Source organism: Bos mutus, chromosome 24 (assembly GCF_027580195.1).
Source record: "Bos mutus isolate GX-2022 chromosome 24, NWIPB_WYAK_1.1, whole genome shotgun sequence".
NCBI classification, from domain to species: Eukaryota; Metazoa; Chordata; class Mammalia; order Artiodactyla; family Bovidae; genus Bos; species Bos mutus.
In genome coordinates this window covers 24,020,001-24,039,250 of record NC_091640.1, presented here as the reverse complement: position 1 = coordinate 24,039,250, position 19,250 = coordinate 24,020,001, and the positions used below count along the sequence as shown (strand labels likewise).

Here is a 19,250-nt window from a genome sequence, read left to right as displayed (position 1 = left end):
CACCAATAACTGATCACAATCATAGATAATGTCACTAATGATAAGCTATATCAATCTCTAAGTTTTTCGTGTTCAAACTCTACTCTTCTGATCATATAAGGTGAATACACAAGAAAGAACGATCTGAGTGCTGATAAGAGACAATTTCATATAAATTAAAGGTTATTTGAAAAGCATTACTGACATCCTCAGCAGAATCCTTAATTGCTAGAAACAGACAGTTTAACCATTGTCACCTAGAGGGAAGAGAAGAGATGGCAAATTTCTTCTGTATTGGATATTATTTAGGAGAAAGGATGGGAGAGAGAGAGATTGAGATTCAGTTTCTGCATACAGCATGCTGCTGCTGCTGCTGCTAAGTTGCTTCAGTCGTGTCCAACTCTGTGCGACCCCACAGACGGCAGCCCACCAGGCTCCCCTGTCCCTGGGATTCTCCAGGCAATAATACTGGAGTGGGTTGCCATTTCTTTCTCCAGTGCATGAAAGTGAAAAGTGAAAGTGAAGTCGCTCAGTCGTGTCCAACCCTCAGCGACCCCATGGACTGCAGCCTACCAGGCTCCTCCGTCCATGGGATTTTCCAGGCAAGAGTACTGGAGTGGGGTGCCATTGCCTTCTCCAGCATACAGCATGAGTATGAGTATTTGCTGAAGTATCAGTCTGGTGTAGTATGGAAAGTATTTCTGAAATGTTCCTGCTTTTAACCATCATCATGCATGTGGACAGTGAAACTAGCCCCCGCAAACCATATGTTCATCCATTTAATTCATTCAGCCATCCAATGAGGATCTTAGCACCTCTCTTGTGCCAGGCATAGTTCTGAGCTTTTAAGATACAGAGAAGAATGTGGCAGAAAATTTCCTGTCCTTATAAAAATACATATTATAGCAGGATTAAGAAGACAATAAAGAAGTAAAAATGGATGAACAAAGCAAGTTCAGATAGAGATCCGTGCTCAGGAACAAGCTTGAGATTATGTGATGTTCCCATATGGCTGGGGGTAGGTATACTTCAGAATGGGAAAACAGAGGCAGTGTCTGAACGAAAAGAAACACAGCTTTCAATTACTGAGCGGTTGCTTATACAGGATTTTCCATTCATCTCTCTCTCCGGCTAACATGATTTGGCATTTCACTAATTATTATGATTCCATATAAGTGCTGAAATGCCAGTCAATAAATGATTATTGGGATCCTACTGTGTCCTCAGCTCCAGTACAATTGGAAAATGTGGTAGAAGTCAAACAAATACTTCCACTGCCGTGATAAAACATGAGGTGGGGAATGATGCTTAAGTCAGTAAGTACTTAAACCTTCTTGTTTCGAGAGCTGAGTTTGAGCTAAGCTTCTTCAGTCCATCCAAGTCCCAGGAACTCCTCCAAGAGGAGGCAGCATTTGTTGCCTGCCGCTAGATGGCACCAATTATTTTCACATTTTTAAGATGAAAAAAACAACAACAACAAAAATAGGAAACCACTATATCTTTTTCTATGCAATGGCCACATTTAAAATGGAAAAATGTTATGTTATGAGGCACATGATTAATAAAATGATTATTCTTTTACTAATGATTTTCTTATAGGAGGGAATCACAGCAATAGCATTATAGATGGTATGTTCATTCACTCACATTCATGTCTATTCGATGCATATTTGTTCCAAATAATCTTTTTGAAAATATATTAGGAGTATCTTTGAAATATTAAAAGGGAAAAAGGTAATTGAATACATAGAAAATGTATATCATAATTTAATATATATCAGGCTCAAAAATATTTGATAAAAATATATTATGATATTACATATAATTTTATAAAGTTTTGCAGGAAATAGTTTTAAATAAAAACAGTAGAGTTGTTTACTTTTGTAATTTCTGCTTTGTATCAAATAATAGTAACATTTATATTTTTAAAAACATGGTATTTATTCTTTCAATTAAATGCAACAAAAATTATTATGAAATGTAAAATGGGATGTGAATCACTTAACTAAAGGTATATCTGATATTTTATATCAAAAATTTAATAAGGATAGCTTAATAAAACTTAAAACTTCAGATCTAGAAAAACAACATTTTACCATACGCCCTCCTTTTTCCTGACAGGTTTACAGTTCAGTTAAAACATATGCAAGATTTTTTTAAAGGAAAAGAACATGAAATATCCTCATTCTATTTTTTAAAAAAGAAGTGGCTGGTAAACATTCAAAATATGTTTATTCAGAAACAAAATGAACTGTTTTCATATTTGCCATTAGAAACATTAAAATGGCTCTGGAATAAATATAACCTGCCATCAGTAAACCCCAGAGTAAAAGTACAGACATGAGAGTGCACATAAAATGCACTGAGAAGAATGCATACAGCACTCATATGCTCTATGAATATATTATAAACACTTATAGTGAATTAAATGAAAAAGAAAAGTTGCATGTTCATCATGCTAATATATTTATTTTAAAAATCTAAACATCTTTGCTACTTCAGGATGAAAGATGAGTGCTGTTAATGTGATTATCACTACATTTCCTTCATTCTAAAATGGCCCCACTGTAATACTCACCTTAATACTGGCCAGAGTTTTTTGCCTCATGTTAAATAACGTTCTGTATCTCTGTTCTTCCTCATAGAGTCTCTCTTCACAGGCTTTTTTCTCATTTACAAGATGATCAAACACAGCTTGTGCATGTTCCTTTTTCTCTCTCAAGGTTATAAACTGGTCACTGTGAAGAAAGAAAGACTTGCATTTGCCACTATTCAATTCACATGTAATTTTCTAACATGTATTTATGATACAGTTAAAAATACGCAACACTGAAAAACGTCTTAGAACTGAATTTCTATGGAAAAATTCCCTGACCCTTTCCATATGTCTGTGCCCATGACATACATCTAAATGATCCAGGTGGAAGACGATTTCTGGAGATGCAGTGGATTCTCTTGGCTCCTTACTCAGGGCACCTCTGTTTTGTTGTCATTCCAAAAGAACTCCCCCTCCACACAGCACATAACTCCAAGGGTACATTCTGATCAGATTAAACCAACCAACATGAGGCTCATTATTCACCAGTAAACATAGATATTGGGGCTTCCCTGATAGCTCAGTTGGTAAAGAATCCGCCTACAATGAGGGAGACCTGGGTTCAATCCCTGGGTTGGGAAGATCCCCTGGAGAAGGGAAAGGCTACCCATCCCAGTATTTTTGCCTAGAGAATTCCATGGACTATATAGGCCATGGGATCGCAAGGAGTCAGACATGACTGAGAGACTTAATATATATATATATATATATATATATATATATATATGATCTTCCCAGGTGGCTCAGATGGTAAAGCGTCTGCCTACGATGCCTACCACGTGGGAGACCAGGGTTCAATCCCTGGGTGGGGAAGATCTCCTGGAGAAGGAAATGGCAACCCACTCTAGTATCTTTGCCTGGAAACCCCCATGGATGGTGGAACCTGGTAGGCTACAGTCCATGGGGTCGCAAAGAGTCGGACACGACTGAGCGACTTCACTTCACTTCACTTCATATAGTGCAATAAGATGAAAGGCAAGAGGTGAATTCCATATAGAAGGCACTCACATATTCACTAAATGTGAACAAGGGCTCCTGCTTTCAAATTTGCTGACAACAGCCATAGTGGAGAGAAAGAAACACAAAAATGAGTACCTATGTTGAGCTGATGAATCAACTAACCTTGAAGCTTACCCTAACTAGAGGCCTCTTGTTATGTGAAATAATTAACTTCCTTATTATTTAAGCTTGTGTGTGTGTGTAATACATATGTGAAAGAGAAAGTGTTAGTTGCTCAGTCCTGTCCAACTCTTCGCAACCCCGTGAACTGTAGCCTGCCAGGCTCCTCTGTCCATGGAATTCTCCAGGCAAGACTACTGAAGTGGGTAGCCATTCCCTTCTCCAGGGATCTTCCCTACCCAGGGATCGAACTCGGGTCTGCCACATTGCAGGCAGACGCTATAACATCTGAGCCACTGCTGCTATGTATTTTACTTATTTGCAATTAAGTGCATCCTGACTCAAAGGTAAAATTATTTTTTATGGTGAAATCAGTTATATTAGGAACTATATTAAGTAGAAAAAAATCATTAAAAAGTGGTTAAAACAATGCTGCAAAAATAAATGTATTTTAGAAATAATTGCCAGAGTTGATCAGTAACCCAGAATCCAGAATAAGCAGAGTTGCAAAAACTCAGCACAGTCTTATGTTACCCACATTCGTTATCGTCTCTACTGGTATGGAAAATTGAATCATTTTCATAGTTAGCTATAAAGGCAGCAGGACTAAAAATTTTGAGGGTCTAAAATGGTAAAGTACTTTGAATATAATATCTCATTTAACACAACAACCACCCCATGAAAGGATAATTATTATGGCCATTTACAGATGAAAAACCTAAACTTCAGTATAGTAAGCTTATATAAGCTAATTAATAAATGACAGACCCAGAATTCAAATCCAGTTCTGACTAGCTGTATTTGATTCAGCAGCTCAACACAAAATACTCACTTTTTTCCCCTTCTTTCTCTATGCTGTCTGTCATTAGCAAATTTGAAAACATGACTCTGGTCACATGTTTTAGATGGCTGCCTCTTCTTTTAAATGGAATAAAGTCCTCCCCTTTCATCTATCTCACCCGTGTTTTTTCCACTTCATCTCCCGTACTAACAACATCCATAACTCTTCTGTGACGTCCTATGGAAGTATTCACTAATAGCAACATTGACACCAGGTGAAAGAATCAGTAGATTATCCCTAATACAGTTAATCTGCAGTCATCTTCCGTTCCAGTCCTAGTTCAGGAGTCCATTTGCACCATCAGAAGAGCATACAGTTTGGAACAGGACAAACCTTACTGGAGTAGTTCCACTCCTAACTACTGTTGCAGTCTTAATCATTTGATTTCCCTGAGCCTGTTCCTTCAGCATTCATGTGTGAATGTTCTGACTGGATAGAAGAATTTACTGTGAGAACTGGATGAGAGAGGTGCTTAGATTGCCCTTACCAAGTACCTGGCACACTAGGAAGTCAATCAACGTTAGCTTTAAATCTTATTTGACACTGTCATCACTGTTAATTAATAGATTTGTAAATGACACACTGTTCTTTTTCTCCTCTTCCAGGGTAAAGGCAGATGTTAGTCAAGTTTAGGGAGGGAATTGATTCATTGAAACTTGGTGACTATTCTTGCTTTAAGGCAATATAATCTAGGTACAGGACGGAAGGAAACATAAGAGTTGAAACGGTAAGAATCTTGAAGAAAAAAATTTCGTCAGCTCCCCTAGAACATCTTTGCAAGTTTAGTGTAAATTGTATAATTTCAGGCTTTTCCCTTTAAGCCCCCAATATTTTTAAAGATAGTAAATGACACGGATAAATATCTTTCAAAGAAAATGTTTCCTTGCTTTCTTATCTGATACTCTGAATATGATCCAGGAATTTTTAGATAAAGCTGTATGATTATTTTGAAAATAAGTTTTTACCCTATACCCTGTGGTAATAGCTAAACAAATCCTGTGGAGTTCATTGACTTGACTCCATTAAGATATTAATACATAGTATATTAGACCGTGCATAATGTTTTTCTGATATTTTAATCCCTCAAGTGTTATGATTTGCTAATGGTGTATTAGCTTTCTATATTTAAATCAAACCATCACTTTTAAACGTGCCCAATGTAAATTCCTCCAGTAGTCCTCCAAATTCTGTTCTCAATGTGTTAGAAAATAAGAACCAAGAGGAGTAAAGGAAGAATATGTAGTTTCTCAGTGGGGAGGGCGGGCCTATGGATACAGTAAGCCTTAAAGCATGATCATTCTGAAAGGGAAAGGCCTTTGTCAGGTATGCCTATGACTAATGAGGGGACTGTTCAAGAGGCATTTTTAAGACAATTAATGTAAGTACATTCCATGAAGTTTTTATACAATATCTATTTCTATATTCTTACCTCAAAAATGTTATCAAAAAGGTTGGGTGAGGGAGGAGCTAAGATGGCAGAGGAGTAGGACGGGGAGAACACTTTCTTCCCCACAGATTCATCAAAAGAACATTTAAACGCCGAGTAAATTCCACAAAACAACTTCTGAATGCCGGCAGAGGACATCAGGCACCCAGAAAAGCAACCCAAGTGTTCGAAAGGAGAGAGAAGAAATACAGCTCCACCCACCAGAACACCGACACAAGCTTCCCTAACCAAGAAACCTTGACAAGCAACCTGTACAAACCCACACAGAGCGAGGAAATGCCACAATAAAGAGAACTCCACAAACTGCCAGAATACAGAAAGGACACCCCAAACTCAGCAATTTAAACAAGATGAAGAGACAGAGGAATATCCAGCAGATAAAGGAACAGGATAAATGCCCACCAAACCAAACAAAAGAGGAAGAGATAGGGAATCTACTTGATAAAGAATTCCGAATAACGATAGTGAAATTGATCCAAAATCTTGAAACCAAAATGGAATCACAGATAAATAGCTTGGAGACAAAGATTGAGAAGATGCAAGAAAGGTTTAACAAGGACCTAGAAGAAATAAAGAGAGTCAATATAAAATGAATAATGCAATAAATGAAATTAAAAACACTCTGTATACAAGACAGCAAAAGAGACACTGATGTATAGAACAGTCTTATGGACTCTGTGGGAGAGGGAGAGGGTGGGAAGATTTGGGAGAATGGCATTGAAACACGTAAAATATCATGTATGAAACGAGATGCCAGTCCAGGTTCGATGCACGATACTGGATGCTTGGGGCTGGTGCACTGGGACGACCCAGAGGGTGGGGAGGGAGGAGGGAGGAGGGTTCAGGATGGGGAGCACGTGTATACCTGTGGCGGATTCATTTCTATATTTGGCAAAACTAATACAATTATGTAAAGTTTAAAAATAAAATAAAATTAAAAAGAAAAAACACTCTGGAGGCAACAAATAGTAGAATAACAGAGGCAGAAGATAGGATTAGTGAATTAGAAGATAGAATGGTAGAAATAAATGAATCAGAGAGGATAAAAGAAAAACACATTAAAAGAAATGAGGACAATCTCAGAGACCTCCAGGACAATATTAAATGCTACAATATTCGAATCATAGGGGTCCCAGAAGAAGACAAAAAGAAAGACCATGAGAAAATACTTGAAGAGATAATAGTTGAAAACTTCCCTAAAATGGGGAAGGAAATAATCACCCAAGTCCAAGAAACCCAGAGAGTCCCAAACAGGATAAACCCAAGGCGAAACACCCCAAGACACATATTAATCAAATTAACAAAGATCAAACACAAAGAACAAATATTAAAAGCAGCAAGGGAAAAACAACAAATAACACACAAGGGAATTCCCATAAGGATAACAGCTGATCTTTCAATAGAAACTCTTCAAGCCAGGAGGGAATGGCAAGACATACTTAAAGTGATGAAAGAAAATAACCTACAGCCCAGATTATTGTACCCAGCAAAGATCTCATTCAAATATGAAGGAGAAATCAAAAGCTTCTCAGACAAGCAAAAGCTGAGAGAATTCAGCACCACCAAACCAGCTCTCCAACAAATACTAAAGGATATTCTCTAGATGGGAAACACAAAAACGGTGTATAAACTCGAACCCAAAACAATCAAGTAAATGGCAACGGGATCATACTTATCAGTAATTACCTCAAACGTAAATGGGTTGAATGCTCCAACCAAAAGACAAAGACTGGCTGAATGGATACAAAAACAAGACCCCTACATATGTTGTCTACAAGAGACCCACCTCAAAACAGGGGACACATACAGACTGAAAGTGAAGGGCTGGAAAAAGATTTTCCATGCAAATAGGGACCAAAAGAAAGCAGGAGTAGCAATACTTATATCAGATAAAATAGACTTTAAAACAAAGGCTGTGAAAAGAGATAAAGATGGTCACTACATAATGATCAAAGGATCAATCCAAGAAGAAGATATAACAATTATAAATATATATGCACCCAACACGGGAGCGCCACAATATGTAAGACAAATGCTAACAAGTATGAAAGGAGAAATTAACAATAACACAATAATAGTGGGAGACTTTAATACCCCACTCACACCTATGGATAGATCAACTAAACAGAAAATTAACAAGGAAACACAAACGTTAAACGATACAATAGACCAGTTAGACCTAATTGATATCTATAGGACATTTCATCCCAAAACAATGAATTTCACCTTTTTCTCAAGCGCACATGGAACCTTCTCCAGGATAGATCACATCCTGGGCCATAAATCTAGCCTTGGTAAATTCAAAAAAATAGAAATCATTCCAAGCATCTTTTCTGACCACAATGCAGTAAGATTAGATCTCAATTACAGGAGAAAAACTATTAAAAATTCCAACATATGGAGGATGAACAACACTCTGCTGAATAACCAACAAATCACAGAAGAAATCAAAATTTGCATAGAAACTAATGAAAATGAAAACACAACAACTCAAAACCTGTGGGACACTTTAAAAGCAGTCCTAAGGGGAAAGTTCATAGCAATACAGGCATACCTCAAGAAACAAGAAAAAAGTCAAATAAATAACCTAACCCTACACCTAAAACAACTAGAAAAGGAAGAAATGAAGAACCCCAGGGTTAGTAGAAGGAAAGAAATCTTAAAAATTAGAGCAGAAATAAATGCAAAAGAAACAAAAGAGACCATAGCAAAAATCAACAAAGCCAAAAGCTGGTTCTTTGAAAGGATAAATAAAATTGACAAACCATTAGCCAGACTCATCAAGAAACAAAGGGAGAAAAATCAAATCAATAAAATTAGAAATGAAAATGGAGAGATCACAACAGACAACACAGAAATACAAAGGATAATAAGAGACTACTATCAACAATTATATGCCAATAAAATGGACAACGTGGAAGAAATGGACAAATTCTTAGAAAAGTACAACTTTCCAAAACTGGACCAGGAAGAAATAGAAAATCTTAACAGACCTATCATAAGCACGGAAATTGAAACTGTAATCAAGAATCTTCCAGCAAACAAAAGCCCAGGTCCAGACGGCTTCACAGCTGAATTCTACCAAAAATTTAGAGAAGAGCTAATACCTATCCTGCTCAAACTCTTCCAGAATATTGCAGAGGAAGGTAAACTTCCAAACTCATTCTATGAGGCCACCATCACCCTAATACCAAAACCTGACAAAGATCCCACAAAAAAAGAAAACTACGGGCCAATATCACTGATGAACATAGATGCAAAAATCCTTAACAAAATTCTAGCAATCAGAATCCAACAACACACTAAAAAGATCATACACCATGATCAAGTGGGCTTTATCCCAGGGATGCAAGGATTCTTCCATATCTGCAAATCAATCAATGTTATACACCACATTAACAAATTGAAAAATAAAAACCATATGATTATCTCAATAGATGCAGAGAAAGCCTTTGACAAAATTCAACATCCATTTATGATAAAAACTCTCCAGAAAGCAGGAATAGAAGGAACATACCTCAACATAATAAAAGCTATATATGACAAACCCACAGCAAACATTATCCTCAATGGTGAAAAATTGAAAGCATTTCCTCTAAAGTCAGGAACAAGACAAGGGTGCCCACTTTCACCATTACTATTCAACATAGTTTTGGAAGTTTTGGCCACAGCAATCAGAGCAGAAAAAGAAATAAAAGGAATCCAAATTGGAAAAGAAGAAGTAAAACTCTCACTGTTTGCAGATGACATGATCCTCTACATAGAAAACCCTAAAGAGTCCACCAGAAAATTACTAGAAATAATCAATGATTATAGTAAAGTTGTAGGATATAAAATCAACACACAGAAATCCCTTGCATTCCTATACACTAATAATGAGAAAACTGAAAGAGAAATTAAGGAAACAATTCCATTCACCATTGCAACGGAAAGAATAAAATACTTAGGAATATATCTACCTAAAGAAACTAAAGACCTATATATAGAAAACTATAAAATACTGGTGAAAGAAATCAAAGAGGACACTAATAGATGGAGAAATATACCATGTTCATGGATTGGAAGAATCAATATAGTGAAAATGAGTATACTACCCAAAGCAATTTATAGATTCAATGCAATCCCTATCAAGCTACCAACAGTATTCTTCACAGAGCTAGAACAAATAATTTCACAATTTGTATGGAAATACAAAAAACCTCGAATAGCCAAAGCTATCTTGAGAAAGAAGAATGGAACTGGAGGAATCAACCTATCTGACTTCAGGCTCTACTACAAAGCCACAGTTATCAAGACAGTATGGTACTGGCACAAAGACAGAAATATTGATCAATGGAACAAAATAGAAAGCCCAGAGATAAATCCATACACATATGGACACCTTGTCTTTGACAAAGGAGGCAAGAATATACAATGGAGAAAAGACAATCTCTTTAACAAGTGGTGCTGGGAAAACTGGTCAACCACTTGTAAAAGAATGAAACTAGAACACTTTCTAACACCATACACAAAAATAAACTCAAAATGGATTAAAGATCTCAACGTAAGACCAGAAACTATAAAACTCCTAGAGGAGAACATAGGCAAAACACTCTCTGACATACATCACAGCAGGATCCTCTATGACCCACCTCCCAGAATATTGGAAATAAAAGCAAAAATAAACAAACGGGACCTAATTAACCTTAAAAGCTTCTGCAAAACAAAGGAAACTATTAGCAAGGTAAAAAGGCAGCCTTCAGAATGGGAGAAAATAATAGTAAATGAAGCAACGGACAAACAACTAATCTCAAAAATATACAAGCAACTCCTACAGCTCAACTCCAGAAAAATAAATGACCCAATCAAAAAATGGGCCAAAGAACTAAATAGATATTTCTCCAAAGAAGACATACAGAAGGCTAACAAACACATGAAAAGATGCTCAACATCACTCATTATCAGAGAAATGCAAATCAAAACCACTATGAGGTACCATTTCACACCAGTCAGAATGGCTGTGATCCATAAGTCTACAAGCAATAAATGCTGGAGAGGGTGTGGAGAAAAGGGAACCCTCTTACACTGTTGGTGGGAATGCAAACTAGTACAGCCACTATGGAGAACAGTGTGGAGATTCCTTAAAAAACTGGAAATAGAACTGCCTTATGATCCAGCAATCCCACTGCTGGGCATACACACTGAGGAAACCAGAAGGGAAAGAGACACGTGTACCCCAATGTTCATCGCAGCACTGTTTATAATAGCCAGGACATGGAAGCAACCTAGATGCCCATCAGCAGATGAATGGATAAGAAAGCTGTGGTACATATACACAATGGAGTATTACTCAGCCATTAAAAAGAATACATTTGAATCAGTTCTAATGAGATGGATGAAACTGGAACCTATTATACAGAGTGAAGTAAGCCAGAAATAAAAATACCAATACAGTATACTAACGCATATATATGGAATTTAGAAAGATGCTAACAATAACCCTGTGTACGACACGGCAAAAGAGACACTGATGTATAGATCAGTCTTATGGACTCTGTGGGAGAGGGAGAGGGTGGGGAGATTTGGGAGAATAGCAGTGAAACATGTATAATATCATGTATGAAACGAGTCACCAGTCCAGGTTTGATGCATGATACTGGATGCTTGGGGCTGGTGCACTGGGAAGACCCAGAGGGAGGGTATGGGGAGGGAGGAGGGAGAAGGGTTCAGGATGGGGAACACAGGTATACCTGTGGCGGATTCATTTCAATATTTGGCAAAACTAATACAATATTGTAAAGTTTAAACATAAAAATAATTAAAAAAAAGGTTGGGTGAAAAAAAAAACATATATTATTAACCATTTCATATAAGTGAGAAATACTGAAATTAGTGGGAGAGATTATGAATTTCATAACAAATAAAAATTCTTATGCTTGGAAAAGGAGAAACATTAGAAGTTGTTTAAATAAGAATAAACCCAGAGGAGCAACAAAAAATGAAAGCAATTTATAATCATGTGTTTATACAAAAATTATAAAATATCACCTGTATATTTCACACCAGATCATGACAGAAAATATATATCATTCCAGGAATAAATTTTAAACAGGGAAATTTGGTCACATCTCTTTTATAACTGATATAGTAAGTGTTTAATATTTCGATAAATTTAAAGTACTTACTTTAAATAGTCAAGTGTGTGATCAAAAGCAATCTTTTCTTTTTCTTTTTGTTCTAAGTTCTTATTCAGTTGAATGATTTTTGAATGATAAACAATTGTTTTACTTTTAGTGGTCTCTATTTCTTTAAAAATTTGTGAGCGTTTATCCTGGGGGAAAAAATCAGGAGTATTTTAAATACTAGAAGTTTCAAATTCTTGCAATTTAGGAACACAAATAGTTTTTGGCCATGTAAGCAATTAAAAGCAAACAGTAGTTAAAGAGGGAGGGGACACATGTATACCTATGGCTAACTCATGTTGATGTATGGCAGAGGCCAACACATTATTGTGAAGCAATTTTCCTTCAATTAAAAATAAAGGCATTTGGGGAAACAAGAGAATCAGCTCAGTTCATTCACTCAGTCGTGTCTGACTCTTTGTGACCCCATGGAGTGCAGCATGCCAGGCTTCCCTGTCCATCACCAACTCCTGGAGCTTACCCAAACTCATGTCCATTGCATCAGTGATGCCATCCAACCATCTCATCCTGTTTTTTCCCTTCTCCTCTCGGCTTCAATCTTTCCCAGCATTAGGGTCTTTTCCAATGAGTCGGTTCTTGCATCAGGTGGCCAAAGTATTGGAGTTTCAGCTTCAGCATCAGTCCTTCCAATGAATATTCAGGACTGATTTCCTTTAGGATGGACTGGTTGGATCTCCTTGCAGTCCAAGGGACTCTCAAGAGTCTTCTCCAACACCACAGTTCAAAAACATCAATTCTTTGGTGCTCAGCTTTCTTTATAGTTCAACTCTCACATCCATACATGACTACTAGAAAAACCATAGCTTTGACTAGACAGACCTTTGTTGGCGAAGTAATGTCTCTGCTTTTTAATATGCTGTCTAGGTTGGTCATAACTTTTCTTCCAAGGAGCAAGGGTCTTTTAATTTCATGGCTGCAGTCACTACCTGCAGTGATTTTGGAACACCAAAAAATTAAGTCTCTCACTGTTTCCATTGTTTCCCCATCTATTTGCCATGAAGTGATGGGACCAGATGCAATGATCTTAGTTTCTGAATGTTGAGTTTTAAGCCAACTTTTTCACCCTCCTCTTTTACTTTTATCAAGAGGCTCTACATCTAATCAAAGCAAACAACAATTCAGGTTTATGTTCTTTCCTCGAGCATTACATCTGATCAGGTTTCCTAAAAGATGGGTTAGAACCATCAATTCTCTCTCCCTCTCTACTCTGCACTAACTCATCTCCTGCCCTGCCCACCCACACACATCTGCACACCTGAAGGACATGTCTTTTAATATGTCAGCATGTGGTCACTGGTTATGAAACATGTATCCTGAAGGCAGGCATGAATATATATTGTTCTGAGGTTTAAGAAAAAGAGGTCAATGTTTAATACCAGCATAATTCCCCAAGGCTGGCTGGTCCAATCCAAGACTGGAGATCTGATTTGGTGTCTTTTTTTGCATGACCCCTTCATGGCTGTTGGTGTCTACATTGACTGGCTGATTTCCTGACTGTGTGATCAACTCAATGCAGGTTTCTGACTCCACATCTGGCCCAACTTCTAGCAATGGATTCCAGTCTCAGCTGCTCCCTTTGCTCCTATTTTCCTCCATTTTCCCCTCACATGCTTCATAATTCTTTCTCTATTCTTACAGGTTTCAAGAAGAATGAATTGCTAACCTTGTATACTTATTTTCCTATAAAAATCTTCTCTTTGTCCAAGATTTGGAACACTGAGTACTGTATTTGAATTTTCATAACATTCACTTTTTTTTTTTTTTTTTCTGGAAGCTCTGGAATTTTTCCACTAATAAATGAGATGATTTGGGTTTGTTTGTTTGCTACCAGAATATAGTCAAGCCAGCTGACAAGGATTCTTCAATGGACCCCCTAAAATATTATGTTATTTCTAGGAGAAAATTAAACCTAAAAAAAGTGTGAAAAGGCACAAATATGGGTAAAGATAAGTAGGAACGAGTCAGAGACAATGGGCAACTGTGGGTCCGGCATGTTCTCTACTACTCTTGACTTTCAGTTCAGATTCCATAAACGCCTTAAATCTTACATGAAGATTTTCATGGGAAACTGAGATTTCAGAAGCAACGGTGTCAACAACTTAGACCACCAATTCAGTGATGCTGAAGGTGGTGCCAGAGATTTTACAGTAAAGGAAAGAGACAGTGCACTTTCTGCTGACAGCAGTGAAAAGCAAAAAGTATATCTGTTGCTTTTCTTAGGCAACATCAGGCTTCCCTGATAGGTCAGTTAGTAAAGAATCTTCCTGCAATGCAGGAGACCCTGGTTCAATTCCTGGTTCGGGAAGATCTACTGAAGAAGGGATACGCTACCCACTCCAGTATTCTTGGACTTCCCTTGTGGCTCAGTGGGTAAAGAATCCACTGGCAATGTGGGAGACCTGGGTTTGATCCCTGGGTTGGGAAGATCCCCTGGAGAAGGGAAAGGCTACCCACTCCAGCATTCTGACTTGGAGAATTCCATGGACTGCATAGTCCATGCAGTTGCAAAGAGCTGGACACAACTGAGAGACTTTCACCCACTCACTCATAGTGAGGCTTTGATAAATGTGAGCACCATATCCCCTTCCATGGCATCAAAAATATTAGAGATATCCCACAATGAGAAAAGAAATTGTTAGATGCCACATGTCAATCAAGAGTATATGTCTGTGTATCCTGAGTATGCAAAATTGGGAGACCCCAAGAACCATTAGTGAGCCTTTATGAATGCTGAAGTGTCACCAGAGCAAATTGGAATTTAGGCATAAACAACACATTTATAATTTGGGGGGGTCATTTTTTTCTCTAGCCTGGTAACGTGTTTCAGCAATTTTGAGGCTCTCCACCCAAAGACAGTTTCATGCCTAGACTTGGAAGGTTCTGGAAATCTGAAACGAAGTTAATTAATGCTTTACTATACAACATTTTTAATTACTTTATCTAAAAAACTATGAAACCACATATTTTCAAAATAGTAGATAATACAAATTATATTCAGATTCTAAATTATTGATTTCAAATAAAATTTTAAATATTTATTTAAGATTTAATTAATGTTTTCACATTATCTAAATGTACTATTTCCAGGTTCTACACCTAAGATTTAATATGGGGCTAAACATAGCAAAAATTCAGTAATACTATTTAGCTTGGGCCATGACTGAATGTTTATGCAGAGTAAAAGATAAAATTATTTGTCTAACTTAGGTTCTTAGAGGGTAGCAATGCTGCTATGAAAAGTGAAAGTGAAGGCGTCAGTTACTCAGTCAAATCTTTGTGACCCTGTGAACTGTAGCCCGCCAGGCTCCTCTGTCCATGGAATACTCCAGGAAAGAATACTGAAGGAGAAGGAAAGCCATTCTCCTCTCCAGGGGATCTTCCTGACCCAGGCATCAAACCCAGGTCTCCTGCATTGCAGGCAGATTCTTTACCATCTGAGCTGCTGGGAACACAGAGTACTGTTTATATACCAATCGACATAATGAGGACTTAACATATGCTATTAATAATGTCTGCAATTTCCTTTAGAATAGAGTTCCACAGCATGACACACAGGCATTCCTTCATCTAGGCATTAGCCTTCTCACCAACTTAATCTTTTTTCAGTCTTATTAACAGGTAATCTGCTCTCTGGTCATGCCAAAGTGCTTGCAATTCCACAAACACATAGCGTTCTCCCATGACCTCTTTGCTTTGCAAACACAAGGTCTGTTTCTAAAATGTCCTAACTTAATTTCTTCATCAAATTAAAAACTATATAATAATAAAAGTCATGGGAACCATTTGTTAAATGCTTCTAGCGCCAATTATTCTTTCAGCCTTTTTGTGTATATCATCTCTGTTGTCTACAACATCATAGCAAGGCAAATATTCAACCTCCGGTTCTTCTATTAGTAGTTCTTGTTCTTACACATCACCTCCTCTGAAAAATCCTCCTGGATGCCCTTGATTCATCTGTGTTTACTCCTGCTTGACTCTTCCCACACTATTACACTGCTGTCATGGTTCTGCTCACAGTATATTAAGGCTGTCTGATCCCAACAAAATGATGTATTTCTTGAGTGAACCAAGTTCTCCTTTTACTTCCCCAACTCCAGAAACTTCCAACAATATTTAAGACATTTTAAGTGAAAAACTTGGCTTAAAGCTCAACATTCAGAAAACGAAGATCATGGCATCTGGTCCCATCACTTCATGGGAAATAGATGGGGAAACAGTGGAAACAGTGTCAGACTTTATTTTTCTGGGCTCCAAAATCACTGCAGATGGTGATTGCAGCCATGAAATTAAAAGACGCTTACTCCTTGGAAGGAAAGTTATGACCAACCTAGATAGCATATTCAAAAGCAGAGACATTACTTTGCCAACAAAGGTCCATCTACTCAAGGCTATGGTTTTTCCTGTGGTCATGTATGGATGTGAGAGTTGGACTGTGAAGAAGGCTGAGCACCGAAGAATTGATGCTTTTGAATGCTGCGATTCATGGGGTCTTAAGGAGTTGGACACGACTGAGCGACTGAACTGAACTGAACTGAATTGAAGTACTCAACGGTAATTGGAAAGACAAATTAATGTGAAGGACAAACAAAAGACAAAGAAGCCTTCTTCTCTAATCCTCCAACTCTTAGTAACTTCTATGATGCTGAGCACACACACAAGGTATTCAGCCATGTTTTCCACTGAAATTTATTTGTGTTTGTTAGATATACCATCTTTGGCAATTTTTAATTAATATTTTAGTAAATATGAAGATGTGGATAGAAGAACTCTGGAGGCATTCCACTGCAGTCTTGAACACATATGTTTTCTCTTTTGTGACACATGTTACAAGTGCTTTGTTATTAAGAACAGTAGTATGCTGGGTAGTGAGAGCTGGCCTGAATGCTTTTACCCTGATGTTAATGGAAATGCACATAATGATTTATAATTAAACATCATGTCTGCTGGAAGATACTGGTAGATACTATTACACATGTTATCAAGTTAAGTCTTTTTTAAAAAAATAAAAGTGGCTTTTGAATTTTATCAATTTTAAGTGAACTTTCATTTCTGTACATGCAGTGAACTATACATTTTTGTTGAGTCATCATCACATTCATCAAAAGAGTCTTATTTTGCATAGTATATTCTTTTCAGCATATTGCAAAATTCAATTCACAATATATTTTAAACTGTCATTTATGTTCATAAGTGAGATCACTTATGTATTTTTCAGTTATAGTTTCAGGGTTATATTTTAACATAATAAATTTAAACACTTTCCATGCCTTCTTATGCTCTGAACCTGGTTTTTGTAGGGAGGCTTATAAAGTATCTATGTTTGTCCTTGCCTTTACTAAAATTACACCAATTTTATTGTTATTGATCTATTTTTGCTAATTTTTTCTTCAGATCAGATCAGTCGCTCAGTCGTGTCCAACTCCTTGCGACCCCATGAATCCCAGCACGCCAGGCCTCCCTGTCCATCACCAACTCCTGGAGTTCACCCAGACTCACGTCCATCGAGTCAGTGATGCCATCCAGCCATCTCATCCTCTGTCGTCCCCTTCTCCTCCTGCCCCCAATCCCTCCCAGCATCAGAGTCTTTTCCAATGAGTCAACTCTTCGATTGAGGTGGCCAAAGTACTGGAGTTTCAGCTTTAGCATCATTCCTTCCAAAGTAATCCCAGGGCTGATCTCCTTCAGAATGGACTGGTTGGATCTCCTTGCAGTCCAAGGGACTCTCAAGAGTCTTCTCCAACACCACAGTTCAAAAGCATCAATTCTTCGGCACTCAGCCTTCTTCACAGTCCAACTCTCACATCCATACATGACCACAGGAAAAACCATAGCCTTGACTAGATGAACCTTTGTTGGCAAAGTAATGTCTCTGCTTTTAAATATGCTATCTAGGTTGGTCATAACTTTCCTTCCAAGGAGTAAGCATCTTTTAATTTCATGGCTGCAGTCACCATCTGCAGTGATTTTGGAGCCCCCCAAAATAAAGTTTGACACTGTTTCCACTGTTTCCCCATCTATTTCCCATGAAGTGATGGGACCGGATGCCATGATCTTCCTTTTCTGAATGTTGAGCTTTAAGTCAACTTTTTCACTTTCCACTTTCACTTTCATCAAGAGGCTTTTGAGTTCCTCTTCACTTTCTGCCATAAGGGTGGTGTCATCTGCATATCTGAGGTGATTGATATTTCTCCCCGCAATCTTGATTCCAGCTTGTGTTTCTTGCAGTCCAACGTTTCTCATGATGTACTCTGCATATAAGTTAAATAAACAGGGTGACAATATACAGCCTTGATGAACTCCTTTTCCTATTTGGAACCAGTCGTTGTTCCATGTCCAGTTCTAACTGTTGCTTCCTGACCTGCATACAAATTTCTCAAGAGGCAGGTCAGGTGGTCTGGTATTCCCATCTCTTTCAGAATTTTCCACAGTTTATTGTGATCCACACAGTCAAAGGCTTTGGCATAGTCAATAAAGCAGAAATAGATGTTTTTCTGGAACTCTCTTGCTTTTTCCATGATCCAGCGGATGTTGGCAATTTGATCTCTGGTTCCTCTGCCTTTTCTAAAACCAGCTTGAACATCAGGAAGTTCATGGTTCACATATTGCTGAAGCCTGGCTTGGAGAATTTTGAGCATTACTTTACTAGCATGTGAGGTGAGTGCAATTGTGCAGTAGTTTGAGCATTCTTTGGCATTGCCTTTCTTTGGGATTGGAATGAAAACTGACCTTTTCTAGTCCTGTGGCCACTGCTGAGTTTTCCAAATTTGCTGGCATATTGAGTGCAGCTCTTTCACAGCATATCTTTCAGGATTTGCAAATCTTTCAGGATTTGGAATAGCTCAACTGGAATTCCAGCATCTCCACTAGCTTTGTTCGTAGTGATGCTTTTTTGTCTTTTATAGATAAATTATACAATTCATCAAGATTTTAAGATAAATTGTTATGCAATTTTGTATATAATTATGCCTCTTATAATTCTTCTCATAATACGTTCTCTTTGCCTTTAGTAGGTATGCCAAATACTTTCAGTTGTTTTTACCAAAATACTTTATTGGTAATACCAAATTGTAACATTGGCCCATCTCA

General features: G+C 37.6%; 1 protein-coding gene across 1 annotated transcript in view; it reads right to left on the bottom strand.

Moving 5' to 3' along the window:
* The window catches only part of CCDC178 (coiled-coil domain containing 178), a 379,230-nt gene that overhangs the window by 241,853 nt on the left and 118,127 nt on the right, over positions 1-19,250 (bottom strand). The window contains exons 16-17 of the mRNA XM_070361801.1: positions 12,147-12,292; positions 2,558-2,717 (exon numbers count right to left, since the gene is read on the bottom strand). Of these exons, the coding sequence (XP_070217902.1) occupies positions 2,558-2,717; positions 12,147-12,292 (306 nt within the window). The remainder of the gene's footprint in view (positions 1-2,557; positions 2,718-12,146; positions 12,293-19,250) is intronic.